Raw genomic sequence first — 16464 nt, forward strand, 5'->3', positions numbered from 1 at the left:
AATACCAGCTACTCAGGAGGCCAAGACAAGAGAATCGCTTGAACCCAGGAGACAGAGTTTGCAGTGAGCCAAGATTGTGCCACTGCACTCCAGCCTGGGGGATAGAGGGAGACACTATCTCAAAAAAACCAAAATACAGAAATCAAAAAACCACATTCATTATTACCTCAAGACCTTTATGTTTGCTATTCCTCTGCCTATAAGATGCATTTCCTCCATTTTTCAAGGACAATTCTTTCTTGTTATTTAGGTCTCAGCTCAATTTTTTCAGAAAGGCTTTCCCTGGCCTCCTTAAATGAAAGTAATCAACAACCTTTATTGCCAGCTAATACTATTCCACTGTTCTGTATATTTCTCCATAGCATTTATTGTTATCTTAAATTCATCTTTATTGTGTATCTCCCCTCGACAGACCCTGAATCCTACCAGGGACTTGGTTAGTCTTATTTACTGTTGCATTTCTAGTGCCCAGCACACAGTAGGCTCCCAATAAATAGCCACCGAATAAAAGTTAAAATCAACAAAAATAATCATTTAATTAATTACGAATACATTGAATTGTGCACAATAGTTTATAAAATTACTTTTTTTTTTTTTTTTAAAGACAGGGTCTCATTCTGTCTCACAGGCTGGAGTGCAGTGGCCCGATCTCGGCTCACTGCAACCTCCGCCTCCCGGGTTCAAGTGATTCTCCTGCCTCAGCCTCCCCAGCAGCTAGGATTACAGGCACATGCCACCGCGCTCGACTAATTTTTTTGTATTTTTAGTAGAGACAAGGTTTCACCATGTTGACCAGGCTGGTCTTGAACTCCTGACCTCAAATGATCCACCTGCCTTGGCCACCCAAAGTGCTGGGATTACAGGCATGAGTCACCACACCTGGCCCATAAAATTACTTTCACATTTTATTTTGCCTGATCTGTTGTCACAGAAGTTCTCAGATGGCTGTTCTAAAATTATTCCTCCTCCTACACTCTATCTTATTTACTTCTCACTGTTCTCAGTACCATAAAGTGCAACATCTTTTTGAAGCAATCTGAATTATAAACAGATACATTTGCATGTATATATATGTATATATGCATATGCACATACACACTTTTTTTTTTTTTTAAGAGACAGGGTCTTGCTCTGTGCAAGTGCAAGAGTGCAGTGGTATGATCATAGCTCACTGCAGCCTTGAACTCCTGGGCTCAAGTGATTCTTCTGGCTTAGCTTCCTCAGTAGCTAAGACTACAGAGGCACACCGCCATGCCCGGCTAATTAAAAAAAAATTTTGTGGAGACAGAGTCTCACTATGTTGCCCAGGCTGGTTTCAAACTCCTGGCCTCAAGTAATCTTCCTGTCTCAGCCTCCCAAAGGGCTGAGATTATAAGTGTGAGCCACTGCATTTGGACTGCATATTAATATGAAGAGCTTTTCTTCAACAACAGTGAACAGTTTTCTACAAAGGTATATGCAAGTGGGCCCACTTCTTGTCCTTATGAATCTTTTCTTTCCTTTTATAAACTCCTTTTCCTTTCTCTTTTCCCCAAAGAAAGGACTGTTTCTTTTGAAATCTACAACAAATGAGAACAGAGGATATCCTGGTTTGCGCTGCAAATTTTTTTTTTTTTTAAGACGGAGTCTCACTCTGTTGCCAGGTTGGAGTGCAGTGGCGCAATCTTGGCTCATTGCAACCTCCGCCTCCTGGGTTCAAGAGATTCTTCTGCCTCAGCCTCCTGAGTAGCTGGGACTAAAGGTGTATGCCACCACGCCGAGTAATTTTTTGTATTTTAGTAGAGACAGGGTTTCACCATGTTGCCCAGGCTGATCTCGAACTCCTGAGCTCAGGCAATCTGCCTGTCTTGGCCTCCCACAGTGTTAGGATTACAGGCATGAGCCACTGCACCCGAGTTTTTTTTTCTTTTGATGGAGTTTTGCTCTTGTTGCCCAGGTTAGAGTGCAATGACACGATCTCAGCTCACTGCAACCCCCGCCTCCCAGGTTCAAGTGATTCTCCTGCCTCAGCCTCCCGAGTAGCTGGAATTACAGGCATGTGCCACCAAGCCTGGCTAATTTTGTATTTTTAGTAGAAACGGGGTTTCTCCATGTTGGTCAAGCTGGTATTGAACTCCCGACCTCAGGTGATCCGAGCACCTCAGCCTCCCAACGCGCTGGGATTATAGGTGTGAGCCACCGTGCGGGCCTGCATAATTCTTGATGATCCTCATTATCATGGAAAATTTGTGCATTGTTAAGGAAAGTGGTACATTGATGGAAGGAAGCAAATACATTTTTAACTATATGACTGAATGAATATCTCTGGTTAGTTTGTAACATCAAGTACTTACCTCATTCAGCATTTTTCTTTCTTTAATAGACTGGGTCACCCCTAAAGAGATCATAGAAAAGACAGGTTACATACAGCAGAAGAACGTGCTCTTTTCATGGAGTTGGAGAGGTCAGCTACAAAAGAGCACAGGAAGAATGACAGAGGAGAGGTCCTTCCCTCTAAAGCCACAGCCCTTTAATAAGGCTTGTAGCAGCAGTTTCCTTCTGGAGACACAGTTGATGTTTAATTTAAACATTATAAGTTTGCCTGCTGCACATGGATTCCTGCCGACTATTAAATAAATCCCTAGCTCATATGCTAACATTGCTAGGAGCAGATTAGGTCCTATTAGTTATAAAAGAGACCCATTTTCCCAGCATCACCAGCTTATCTGAACAAAGTGATATTAAAGATAAAGGTAGTTTAGTGTTACAATTAAAGACCTTTTGGTAACTCAGACTCAGCATCAGCAAAAACCTTAGGTGTTAAATGTTACGTGTAAAAATGCAATTCTGAGGTGTTAAAGGGAGGAGGGGAGAAATAGTATTATACTTACAGAAATAGCTAACTACCCATTTTCCTCCCGCAATTCCTAGAAAATATTTCAGTGTCCGTTCACACACAAACTCAGCATCTGCAGAATGAAAAACACTCAAAGGATTAGAAGTTGAAAACAAAATCAGGAAGTGCTGTCCTAAGAAGCTAAAGAGCCTCAGTTTTTTACACTCCCAAGATCAATCTGGATTTATGATTCTAAAACCCCTGGTGACAGAATCAGAGGCTGAAAACACCACTAATTTTAACCAGCAGGTATGGATATTTGGAAGTCTAGGGGAGGCTGATATGAGGTTAAGACCAGAGGAAATGTCTGTCCACTCCCTCTTCTCAACACCCATCTTCTAGATGCCAAGGCTAGCTATAGATCTCCATTATAGTGTTCAAGGAATTAGGAATTATCCATGTCAATAGTTTTGATTAATGTGGATGGAGAACATCTATATTACTAGATGGCAATATGTGAAAGAAGAAAACAGTATTGTTGAAAACCTAAATCTGAAATGTCAATGTAATGACAAATTTTCACCCCTAGAATGTCTACCTGGGGAGTCCTAACCCTCTAATATTCCCCTGAGAGGGATGGGAGAATACAGTGCAGAGCTTTTATATAAGTATTTCAGAAAGCAGTAGCTAAAGAATCACTTGTTTATTTCCCAGTGTTTCAAAGACCCTTCTGAAGAACTAAGCAAACTAAGGAAAGACCATTTAGTTTTAAACAGGAGAAATGTATTTAACTAAATCCTAAACACAGCAGGCTATCTGCAAGCAGCAGCAGCAGCCATGCTCCCTCACAGAATTCCTTACAATTTTTGAAGTTTTTTGTTTAACTGCTACAAAAGCCGATTTAATAATATGTATTAAACTTTAAAACTTTAGTTCATTTGTAGTTCAAAGCAAATGTATTGGCTTTGAGTTTAAAGACTGAACTACTTTAGATTTGATTTGCATTTTTTTTTTTTGAGATGGAGTCTTGCTCTGTCACCCAGGCTGGAGTGCAGTGGCTGGATCTCGGCTCATGGCAAGCTCTGCCTCCTGGGTTCATGCCATTCTCCTGCCTCAGCCTCCTGAGTAGCTGGGACTACAGGCGCCCGCCACCATGCCCGGCTAATTTTTTGTATTTTTAATAGAGACGGGGTTTCACCGTGTTAGCCAGGATGGTCTCGATCTCCTGACCTCGTGATCTGCCCGCATTGGCCTCCCAAAGCGCTGGGATTACAGGCCTGAGCCACCACGCTTGGCATCTTTTTACCTTTCATTAGCTTTGATGCAAACCTATAGCTTAAGGTATCTTAAATTTTAATGACATTTTTCTCTAAAATAGTAGTTTGTAATAACTTGTTCTGGCACCTGGCTCCAATGAACACTACCCTCTGACCCTGTGGTATAATTTTCACGAGTAAGTGGAAACCTAAGATCTTAGAAGTTCTATGGCAATGTGTCCAAGGGGTTTAGATCCTCTCCTCAAGTGCCTGTATCTCTGTGAAAAGAATCATCATGGGCTGGGTGCGATGGCTCACGCCTGTAATCCCAGCACTTTGGGAGGCTGAGGTAGGTGGATCACCTGAGGTTGGGAGTCCAAGACCAGCCTGACTGACATGGAAAAACCCTGTCTCTACTAAAAATACAAAATTAGGTATGGTGGTGCATGCCTGTAATCCCAGCTACTCGGGAGGCTGAGGCAGGAGAATCGCTTGAACCCGGGAGGGGGAGGTTGCAGCAAGCCAAGATCGTGCCGTTGCACTCCAGCAGCCTGGGCAACAAGAGTGAAAAACTCCACCTCGAAAAAACAAAAACAAACAAACAAAAAAAGAATCATCATCAAGTGAACTGGAACACATCCAGAGAACTAATTTTGTTAGAAAGATTTTAGAGTTGAGCCACACAATCTGCATCTTCTGTGTCCTCCATGCACTCGTCTGCTTTCTGGAGCCCCATGAGTGAGTCTTAATCCTGTTCCAGATAACAGTTCTCTTCCGGGTAACAGTTCTTCAGATACTTGAAGACAGTGTCTTATTTCCTTAAATCTTCTCATTTCTTCTTCAAAAGACATTATTTCAAGTTACTTTTCTGCATCTTTACCATCTACCTCTGGATAAACACTCTCCGGTTTGTCAGTGACCATGTTAAAAACCAAGCACGGTGCTTAAAACTGACATCATCTTTCAGGCAGTCACTCCATTGGAGAATACAGTGGGGCTCTGGATCTGTACTTCACTTGCTCCAGACCCTATGCTTGTGTTAATACGGCCCAGTTTCAAATAAGCATTTTTAGCAGCCCTGAAATGTTTACTCAGATTTAGTTTAATAGTCAACTAAAAACTCCCAAAGGTCTCCTGTATTACACAAGTTACAATTAAAACCTTAAAAGAGAAAGGTATAGGACAAATGATCTGTCCCCTTCCTTTTTTGCTTTTTTGTATGTTAAGACTATCTCGGAGCTGTTATCAGACTTTTTTCCTGAAAAACTCTCAACAATACTCAAACTAGGTGTTACATGAAGCTGGGGTCTCCAGGTTTTGCCTCACTTGTTCTTTCTTTTGTTGTTGTTGAGATAGAGTCTCACTCTGTCGCCAGGCTGGAGTGCAGTGGCAGGATCTCAGCTCACTGCAACCTCAGCCTCCAGGGTTCAAGCAATTCTTCTGCATCAGCCTCCCAAGTAGCTGGGATTACAGGTGCACACCACCACGGCCAGTCAATTTTTGTATTTTTAGTAGAGACTGGGTTTTACCATATTGGCCAGGCTGGTCTCAAACTCCTGACCTTGTGATCTGCCCGCCTCAGGCTCCCAAAGTGCTGGGATTACTGGTGCGAGCCACCGAGTCCGGCTGCCTCACTTGTTGTTTTAGGACTTAGGCTCCACCTCACCAGTGTAGTCCCGGCAGGTAGACAGGAGTTAATAGTTGACTATTTCAGCTCACCACCCTCCAAACCTTTTTTTTTTTTTTGAAACAAAATCTCGCTCTTGTCCCCAGGCTGGAGTGCAATGGTGCGATCTTGGGTCACTGCAACCTCTACCTCCTGGGTTCAAGCGATTCTGCTGCCTCAGCCTCCTGAATAGCTGGGATTACAGGTGCCTGCCACCACGCCCACCTAATTTTTATATTTTTAGTAGAGATGGAGTTTCAACACGTTGGCCAGGCCTGGTCTCAAACTCCCGATCTCAGGTGATCCGCCCACCTTGGCCTCCCAAAGTGCTGAGATTACAGGTGTGAGCCACCGCGCCTGGCCCACACTCCAAATCTTAACCCAAAACAAAAGGAGGTAAGGAAGCAGCAAAACTATTATTTGTCTTTCATAAAGTAATTGACTGACTATTAGAAGACTATCATCCATGCTATGCTCAACAAATATTCTTATTTTTTCACGGTTTTTTTTTTTTTGAGATGGAGTCTTGCTCTGTCGCCAGGCTGGAGTGCAATGGCATGATCTCGGCTCACTGCAACTTCCATCTCCCCGGTTCAAGTGATTCTCCTGCCTCAGCCTCATGAGTAGCTGGGACTACAGGCACACGCGACCACACCCAGCTAATTTTTTTATTTTTTAGTAGAGATGGGGTTTCACCATGCTGGCCAGGATGGTCTCGATCTCCTAATCTCATGATCTGCCCACCTTGGCCTCCCAAAGTGCTGCGATTACAGGCATGCGCCACCGTGCCTCGCCTCATATGGTTTTATGCAGCAGATGCAAAGTATTCTGTAAAGGTTCTTGGTATACCTGTTTTCATAACAACATGAGTAGTCTCTTCAGTAATTAGATTAGTTAAAGTGATGTGGTGTTTTCTGGCAAACTTGTACACGAGCATCTGAAATTAAATCAAATATTCCATTATCATGAGTTACCTCTAGTACACAGCTCAGAATACTAGTTATCCCACCATGGCATATGTTTACCTACGTAGCAATCCTGCACGTTCTGCACATGTGTCCTGGAACTATTTAAAGTGAATTTTTTTTTTTTTTTTTTTTTTAGACAGAGTCTTGCTCTGTCACCCAGGCTGGCGGTAAAAAAAAAAAAAAAAAAAAAAATAGAATACCAGTTATCCTAGCTTTAAGTCTCTGTTTTTCTCAGAAAGGGTACATTTAAAAAATTCTAAGAAACCTGAAGTCTCGGCTGGGTGCGGTGGCTCACGCCTGTAATCTTAGCACTTTGGAAGGCCGAGGTGGGTGGATCACGAGGTCAGGAGATCAAGACCATCCTGGCTAACACGATGAAACCCTGTCTCTACTAAAAATACAAAAAATTAGCCAGGCGTGGTGGCGGGCGCCTGTAGTCTCAGCTGCTCAGGAGGCTGAGGCAGGAGAATGGCGTGAACCCAGGAGGCAGAGCTTGCAGTAAGCCGAGATGGCGCCACTGGACTCTAGCCTTGGCGAGAGTGCGAGACTCTATCTCAAAAAAAAAAAAAAAAAAAAAAAAAAAGATACCTGAAGTCTCAAATAAATAGTTTAATAAAAATTATGTACACATCAGCAGACATAGAATTACAACTAAGGATTCAAAATAATATTATAAACCTACTACGTACCACAAAACTTAAAACTTAAAAAAAATATATATACTGGGCCAGACACGGCGGCTCATGCCTATAATCCCAGCACTTTGGGAAGCTGAGGAGGGAGGACTGCTTGAGCTCAAGAGTCTGAGACCAAGACCAGCCTGGGCAATACAGTGAGATCTCATGTCTTTAAAAAATAAAAATAAAAAAAAGTAAAAAGAAAAAATATATATTAATTTTGCTTTAACAGCAGATATCATTTGATTCCCTAAGATAGTTTCTTTGCATAGTGACACTCTACTGTACTATAAATTTATCACCCTACACTTTATAAGCTGAGAGGTAACTAGCCTACACAGAAAGTTATGCTACAGACATACATAGCTTAAAACCAAGACTCAACCCTCTGATAGTTACGAAACACTGAAATCAGGATGTTACTAAAGGTCAGTGCAAAAGCGATCAATTCTCTCGTAAGAAGGCTTAGAAGGGGTACATATTCTTCCCCAAAGAAATTTAGAGTCCTCTAGCTATTATCTATCAACCAAATAAAAATCAATAGGCAGCAAAAGAAATTAACCAGATCAATTATGGGCACAGTTGACCTAGCTGGTAGGTATTGTCTGATAAATAACTTTGTTTACCAAGGGCCATCATTTACTAGCCATAGCCACAGCCACTCACACCAGTATTTACGTGTTGCACAATACTGCCATGAAGGTCAGGCCATCTTTCTTTCATGTTGACTCACTCCATACTGCCACAGGGCACTGAAAAAAGGCAGGCTAGAGAAGCTAATGACATCCTCCCCCTTTTGCTACCACCCTCTGCCAGGATCATTAGCAATTCTGAACTGATTAATTGCTGAAATCCCAGCCTTGAAACTGTTCAGTTAGAAGAGCAATGCTGAACTGCTGAAAAGATCATCTTAATATGGGCTTCAGAATTAATCATGTGTAATACAGTCAGTAGCTTTCATCATAAATTTACCACACTTCACCAAGTCTGAATAGAGCTCAAAGTTTTCCTCTTCGCTTGTTTAAAGACATGTACCCAAGCCACTTGTAGTCTAATCTGCAGCTCAGAATTGCCTTTGCCAAGAAAGATTAGACCATTTTAGCCATCTCTAAAAAGCTGAACTTGCAAAACAAAGGGATAAAGAACGCTAATTTTCAATGAATAAATAAGGAATTTTGGACATCTGTCAGTGTGCAATAAATGGCACACCCACTACTGAATCCATTTGATAATCTGGTATGTTATCTCATCATAGTTTTAAAGAAATATTCATGTAATTCTTCTTCTTATTATTATTATTTTGAGACAGAGTTTCGCTCTTGTTGCCCAGGCTGGAGTGCAATGGTGCAATCTTGGCTCACCGCAACCTCTGCCTCCCGGGTTCAAGCAATTCTCCTGCCTCAGCCTCCTGAGTAGCTGGGATTATAGGTATGCGCCACCATGCCCGGCTAATTGTGTATTTTTAGTAAAGACGGGGTTTCTTCATGTTGGTCAGGCTGGTCTTGAACTTCCGACCTCAGGCGATCTGACCACCTCAGCCTCCCGAAGTGCTGGGATTACAGGCTTGAGCCACCATGCCCGGCCATGCAATTATTTTTATTATGAAGTGATGACAATGACAATTAATTACAGGGGTGGTAAACTTCTCAGGATGTCTGAAATCCACAAATAGCCCAAGCAGAAACGAGGTTTTGCTGGTCTTAATATTTTAATGGGTATTTTTCCACAGTGTGAAGCAATTCCCATTTCTGGCATTAAGGACCCAAGGTGATGCCAAAATCCTAATAGCAAGGGATGTTGCAGGGCAGAAGTGGCAGGGCAGTCTTACAAGCCAGAATGAAAACAAACACTAGAGAAATGCTACTGTCTGGCAGTACATTTGGAACCCGTCTGAACTTAGTTAAATATGCTGGTAAATTCACCCATGTGAGACAAGGGGGAAAAAAAGATGCCTTCTGGGGAATAAAGCTATACCTACTTGCTTTTACAGATAGAAAGGAAAATTCAAATTCAAAAGTCCTATATCATACCCAAAGTATAGCTTTTCTGCTAATATTTAATAATTATTTTCTCAAGTAAATATATATAAAATTTGCTTTATCTAGATCTAAATTTTCAGAAATTAGTAATCGAAATTAAATTACACAGAACTGTGATCGTTTCCTAGATTTCTTCCTCTAGGTTATTAATTGACAATACCTACATAAAACTCTTTCCAGAATGTTGTTAAGTCTTAGTCATTAGGGAGATACATATGGATACACTCACAAATTCTTCTGGGGTCAGGCCAGACACCACCATGGACATTCTTTTGTTGACCCTTTCTGTTGAAGCTGTCAATTCTGGCTTTTCCCTGCTCACACTTTCTTCCATCGCATTATACCCAGCAGTATTAGTAGTCTGAGCAGCAGCTGGACTCTGGGCAGATTCTGCAACTTTCAATTGGGGTACTTTCAATGCAGAGGTTGAAGATGGTATGCTGCCAACATGAGCTGACTCTGGGGCTCTGTCTTCAGAAGGATCAGATTCAGGGTCATCAGAGAAGAGGCTGATTCCAGATTCCAGGTAAGGGGTTCCCTCTGAAAGGAATGGGAGAAGTTTAATTTACACAATGATGAATGTTGAATTACAAAGTTCTGGTCTCTGTTAAGAATTAAAAAGACCAATGAAGTTAGGTTAAGAGAAAAATGGGTACATGAATACAGTGTTGGTGGAAATCCAAAGTAGCTTAGTTTCCTAAAAAGGAAATATGGCATTATGTAGCAAACACCTTAACACGTGTTTACACTTTCAGTCAACAATGCTAGTTTTAGAAATATATCCTAGGGAGATAAAAGATGTATGCAAAGGTTTAGTCATAGGAATGTTCACTGTAACAATGCTTGTAATAGTATAATTTTAGAAACAATGTAGTTGTCCAACAATAGGAGATTACATTACGATATACCTAGTCCAATGGCGTACTCTTCACCCATTAATTTGAATATAAATGTTGATGTACAATAAAACAGAAATGTTACTAATATATTAAAGACATCTAAGCAATATTATTTATCATGACATTATTTTAAAAAGAAAAGTTTATGGGCCGAGCACGGTGGCTCACGCCTGTAATCCCAGCACTTTGGGAGGCCGAGACGGGTGGATCACGAGGTCAGGAGATCAAGACCATTCTGGCTAACACAGTGAAACCCTGTCTCTACTGAAAATACAAAAAAAATTAGCTGGGCGTGGTGGCGGGCACCTGTAGTCCCGGCTACTCGGGAGGCTGAGGCAGGGGAATGGCGTGAACCCGGGAGGCGGAGCTTGCAGTGAGCTGAGATTGTGCCATTGCATCCCAGCCTAGGCGACAGAGCGAGGCTCCGTCTCAAAATAAATAAATAAATAAATAAATAACAATAAATAAATAAATAAAGTTTATGTAAAATGACTAAAGAAACACAGAAATATTTTATTATTAAAGAATAAGAGCACAGGCCGGGTGTGGTGGCTCAGGCCTGTAATCCCAGCACTTTGGGAGGCCGAGGTGGGCGGATCACCTGAGGTCAAGAGGTCAAGACCAGTCTGACCAACATGGAGAAACCCTGTCTCTACTAAAAATACAAAAAATTAGCCGGGCGTGGTGGTGCATGCCTGTAATCCCAGCTACTCGGAAGGCTGAAGCAGGAGAATCGCTTGAACCCAGGAGGCGGAGGTTGCGCTGAGCCGAGATTGCGCCATTGCACTCCAGCCTGGGCAACAAGAGTGAAACTCCGTCTCAAAAAAGAGTACGGGTAATATTTTTTTTTTTTTGAGAAGGGTCTCGGTCTGTCATCCACGCTGCAGTGCAGTGGCACAAACATGGCTCACCTGCAGCCTTGACCTCCTGTACTCAAGTGATCTTCCTGTCTCAGCTTCCTGAGTAGCTGGGACCACAGGTGTTTGCCACCTTCCAGTTAATTTTTTTTTTTTTTTGAGATGGAGTTTCGTTCTTGTTGCCCAGGCTAGAGTGCAATGGCGCGATCTCGGCTTACTGAAACCTCTGCCTCCCGGGTTCAAGCGATTCTCCTGCCTCAGCCTCCCGAGTAGCTGGGACTACAGGCATAAGCCACCAAGCCTGGCTAATTTTGTATTTTTAGTAGAGACAGGGTTTCTCCATATTGGTCAGGTTGGTCTTGAACTCCTGCCCTCAGGTGATCTGCCCGCCTCGGCCTCCCAAAGTGCTGGGATTACAGGCATGCACCACCACGCCCGGCTAATTTTTGTATTTTTAGTAGAGACGGGGTTTCACCAGGCTGGTCTTGAACTCCCGACCTCAGCCCATCTGCCCACCTCGGCCTCCCAAAGTGTTGGGATTACAGGCGTAAGCCACCATGCCTGGCCCCAGCTAGTTTTTGTGTTTTTTTTTTTACTTTTTGTAGAGATCAGGTCTCGCTACATTGCCGAGGCTGGTCTTGAACTCTTGGCCTCGAGCAATCCTCCCACCTTGGCCTCCCAAAGTACTGAGATTACAGGCATGAGCCACTGCACCTGTCCTTATTTTATCTTTTAAGAGGTGGCATCTCAGCTTGGTGAAGTGGCTCACACCTATAATCCCAGCACTTTGGGAGGCCAAGGTAGGAAGATTGCATGAGGCCAGGAGTTAGAGACCAGCCTGGGCAACATAACAAGACCCGTGTCTAACCCCACCCCAAATTATCTCTTTTATTCCCTATATTGTCCAATTTGGGGGCAATGAGCTTATAGTAATTTTGTAAGAAAGGAAAAAAAAGTTGAAAAATGTGGCAAATGTTTTATTTTTGTTTCTTCATCCAAGGTAATGACACCATTACTTTTTTCACTTAATAAATCAGCAGATATCATTACCAAATTAAAAACAGCAGAGATGTCATCCTTGAAACATTTCAGAAAATGCCATGGTATCAGGAATTAAGCATAGCTAAGTAGAATGTACGAGATTCCTAAAATGACCCTAATGAACATGGCCAAACACCACATTTGATGCCAAACAATGTCTTTTATGATAACGTGTTTTTGAGGATTAAAAACTTTCTTTACTGATTAAAACTCTGATTTACAAGCCATAAAACACCATTCATTAAAAGTGATTTTTAAGGCATAAAATACGTAGTCATTTATATTCATTAACTCATAAAAAAAAAAAAAAACTTGCTTTGGGATTTGACTCATTTTCTAATAAAAGACTGGCCTAAAAATTTATTCTTTGGCCTTCGGACTCTTGTCTAACAGTTGAAATAAAATATATGTGTGTATATATATACACACACACACACACATATATATATATATATATTTTTGAGATGGAGTCTTGCTCTGTCACCTAGACTGGAGTGCAGTGGTGTGATCTTGGCTCACCGCAATCTCCACCTCCCGGGTTCAAGCGATTCTGCTGCCTCAGCCTCCAGAGTAGCTAGGATTACAGGCATGCACTAGCACACCCAGTTAATTTTTTTGTATTTTTAGTAGAGACAGGGTTTCACCATGTTGGCCAGACAGGTCTTGAACTCCTGACCTCAGCGGATCCACCTGCCTCGGCCTCCTGGAGTACTGGGATTACAGGCGTGAGCCACTATGCCTGGCCTGAAATAATATATTTAGAGTACACCAAGACTCTCTCATCTTCAAAATCATTAGTTAAACCATTAATTAAAATATAGATGGATTAACAGTTTCAATAATTTTCAAGTAAACCTTGATTAACACTTGAGCTATTTTTCTAAAATGGGCTTAATTAAGTATAACAAAAGTGTCCATGATAGACTAGTACATCTAAAAGCTGGTTAACCAGAATATCTTTATGTAGGATTCAGAGTAAAATCAAAGTGTTTGTTCCATTACAGCAGATGAAATATTACCTAGATCTTGCCTTGGCAAGTAAGATGGTTCCGTCAAATCGTGTGGCCCAGACTCTTCCAGCTGTTGCTTCTCCACATCAACAACCTTAATGAGCTCCTCTTGAGATGGGTAGTTTCCATTCTGAAGACTCCCAGAGCAACTGTGCATGTACCACCTATCATCTAATGACGGGCATTTAGAAGGGGATGACCTAGAAAGATAAATAGAAGGAGAAAACCATCGCCACCAATTGTGAAAGGACAAATCATACTTCCTGGGCAGCCAAAGTATAAATTAAACAGCTCATGTCAGAGAGATCAGACATTACTGGCAAAAAAGAGCCCACATGACAGCCTAGAAGTCTGGATTCATGTTGCCTGCCAGTATGTCAGGGTTGACATATAAAATCTCCCCTGAGGGGTTGGGTTGGTCTGAGGCACCATATCTCCTAGCTGTTTAAAAGCAGGTCAGTAGCTGGGTGTGGTGGCTGGCGCCTGTAATCTCAGCTACTCGGAAGGCCGAGGCAGGAAAATTGCTTGCACCTGGGAGGCAGAGGTTGCAGTGAGCCCAGATCACGCCACTGCACTCCAGCCTGGGTGACAGAGCAAGACTCTGTCAAGAAAGAAACGAAAGGAAAGAAAGGAAAGAAAAGGAAATGAAAGGAAAGAAAAGAAAGGAAGGAAAGGAAGGAAGGAAAGAAAGGAAGAAAGACAGGAGGAAAGAAAGGAAAGAAAGAAGGAAAGAAGGAAAGAAAGAAGGAAGGAAGGAAGGGAGGGAAAGGAAAGGACGGAAGGAAGGAAGGAAGGCAAGGAAGAAAGAATAAAAGCAGGTCAGCAAATTTTTACCAAATTACTCACTACCACTCACTCTATACACAATATTCTACTTGAGTCTAAATGGATGTTAGAATCAGATCTCTTATGAAGAAAGTTGATCAATGTCGACATCTCTACACTCATTCTTTCTACTCAGTTTTAGCAGAATTCACAGAATCATCCCTATTGCCTGCCTTTTCAATGTCCAAATTCATTCTAAAAACAAAAGCCAGCTATAAAATATTGTTAGAAAAGCATACACACCCAGTAAAGAGTTCCTCTACTCTTCCAAGTGCTTAGGACTTTGCAAAATAAGATACTTATCAATAGATTTAAAGGGCCTCAGAGGTTAATTAATTTAAACAATTATTGGGTGCTTACTATGGGTCAAATACTAAGGCTAGGCCCCCTGGATTGAAGATGGGTGAGACCTGAATTACTGTTCTCTCTCTCTTTTTTTTTTTTTTTTTTTTGAGACGGAGTCTTGCTCCGTCGCCCAGGCTGGAGTGCAATGGCATGGTCCCGGCTCACTGCAACCTCTGCCTCCCAGGTTCAAGTGATTCTCCTGCCTCAGCCTCCTGAGTAGCTGGGATTACAGGCACCTGCAACCACGCCTGGCCCTCCAGTAAGGAAAAGAATGGTACTGGACTACATAGTCCAGTACTGGACTACATAGTCCAGTACTGGACTGCTATACAGCCCTGTATTAATAGTGGTGTAAATACACATCTCTGAAAGATATTCTAAATGTTTTCTGGCTTTGGGAGGGCAAGGCGGGCGGACTACTTGAGTCCAGGAATTTGAGACCAGCCTGGGCAACAAGGTAAAACTCCATCTCTACCAAAAATACAAAAACTTAGTGGGTGTGGTGGCGCATGCTTGTGGATCCAGGTACTCAGGAGGCTAAGGTGGGAGGATTGCTTGAGCCTGAAAAACAGAGGATGCAGTGAGCCATGATTGAGCCACTGCAATCTAGGTGACAGAGGGAGACCCTGTCTCAAAAAAAAAAAAATAATTATTATTAATATTATTATTTTCTGTGGTAAATCAACAGCTAGACTTTTTCTAGAAAGACAAGAATTTTAATTAGGGCAAGGGCTGCCTTGAAGAAGTCTACCATCAGTTTCCAAGCTTGTTCAGGTTTTACCTCCATTATATTTTTTTCTGACCTTCAGAAGGGACATATCTATCTAACTGCACATTTCTCATGTTGTAGCTTATGTTATAGGTTCAAAAAACCTATATAGGATTAAACAAAAGAAGTATCCTAGAGCAATAAAAGTGTATAAATGCCTGTATGCAAAAAACTGGAGAAAGTATGGTGAAAAAAATTAACAATAAGAGTTCAATATAAATAAAGATGTCACAGCATCTTTACATTGATGTTTCTTACCTTTCCACTCCTGGTTCTTTATTTTTATTGGTTGAACTATCTGCAGACACCTCAAACTTGTCAGCAGAAAGGCCTTCTGGATTCTGGCTTATAGGGTATTCACTACTTTTCTGTGAAGTTAATACTGCTTTAAATGGAATGAGAAAACAAATCTACTTTACTGCTTTGTTCTGATAGTGATAATTCAGGTTAGAATACTGATTTTTTTCAAAAGCATTGATCTATGATACACAAATTGGTTTTTAAACAAGTATATCAGGCAGCATTTTATAAACACAAGCAATGCAACAGACAGATGCTAGCACCAAATGGAATTCAATGATTAAAAAATAATAATGATAATAAAAGGAACACTTTAAGACAGGGTAAATAAAGACACCCAGCTGAGACAAGGCTGAAAAAAAAATTTATATTCCTTGGCCCTGAATGATAAAAAAAATATATAACAAATTTTTGTCTCTGCAGCAAAATAAATTATGCCCAAATCCCCTCAGACAACAGGAAAGAAAGAGTACCAGAAAGCACAAAGTACATTATTTTCTCCAACCCCACTGCCTCCACATTAAAGACTGTATGAAATGGGGATTTCAGCTTCTGCATGTCAGGGGTAAACAAGACATGAGTGTCAGACATGAAAGAAAAAACAGGTGACATTTTGCTTCACATTTTCAATTACTGAAAAAAAAGAAAAAAACAAATAAACCCCCTAAACCAACACATACACAAAAAAATCCCAAGGTGCTGGTTGATAAGAAATCTTAAATAATACGTGGAACTAATGATGAAATGGCACAAGAAGGGAAAAATCACAAAAACATACTGAAGGCAAAGTTCTGGCATGTTAGTTCATTTTTTTTTTTTGAGACGGAGTCTCACTCTGTCGCCCAAGCTGGAGTGCAATGGTGCAATCTCGGCTCACTGCAACCTCCACCTCCTGGGTTCAAGCGATTCTCCTGCCTCAGCTTTCCTAGTAGCTGAGATTACAGGTGCCTGCCACCACGCCCAGCTAGTTTTTTTGGTATTTTTAGTAGAGACGGGA

At 41.6% G+C, this 16464-nt stretch overlaps 1 protein-coding gene across 41 annotated transcripts in view; it reads right to left on the bottom strand.

Annotated features, from left to right (window-relative positions):
- The window catches only part of BRCA1 (BRCA1 DNA repair associated), a 97408-nt gene that overhangs the window by 31136 nt on the left and 49808 nt on the right, over positions 1-16464 (bottom strand). For 27 of the 41 annotated variants that reach the window (XR_008519585.2, XR_008519583.2, XR_008519582.2 and 24 more), the window contains 6 exons: positions 15426-15552; positions 13238-13428; positions 9651-9961; positions 6587-6674; positions 2871-2948; positions 2334-2374 (listed from right to left, as the gene is read on the bottom strand). Coding sequence is in view for 38 of the 41 variants with exons in the window: in XM_054546460.2 (XP_054402435.2) it covers positions 2334-2374; positions 2871-2948; positions 6587-6674; positions 9651-9961; positions 13238-13428; positions 15426-15552 (836 nt within the window). In the remaining 3 variants the exon portion in view is untranslated. The remainder of the gene's footprint in view (positions 1-2333; positions 2375-2870; positions 2949-6586; positions 6675-9650; positions 9962-13237; positions 13429-15425; positions 15553-16464) is intronic. The other 14 variants (XM_063718829.1, XM_063718834.1, XM_054546473.2 and 11 more) reach the window with 1 other exon arrangement.

Source organism: Pongo abelii, chromosome 19 (genome assembly GCF_028885655.2).
Source record: "Pongo abelii isolate AG06213 chromosome 19, NHGRI_mPonAbe1-v2.0_pri, whole genome shotgun sequence".
In the NCBI taxonomy this organism is placed as follows: Eukaryota; Metazoa; Chordata; class Mammalia; order Primates; family Hominidae; genus Pongo; species Pongo abelii.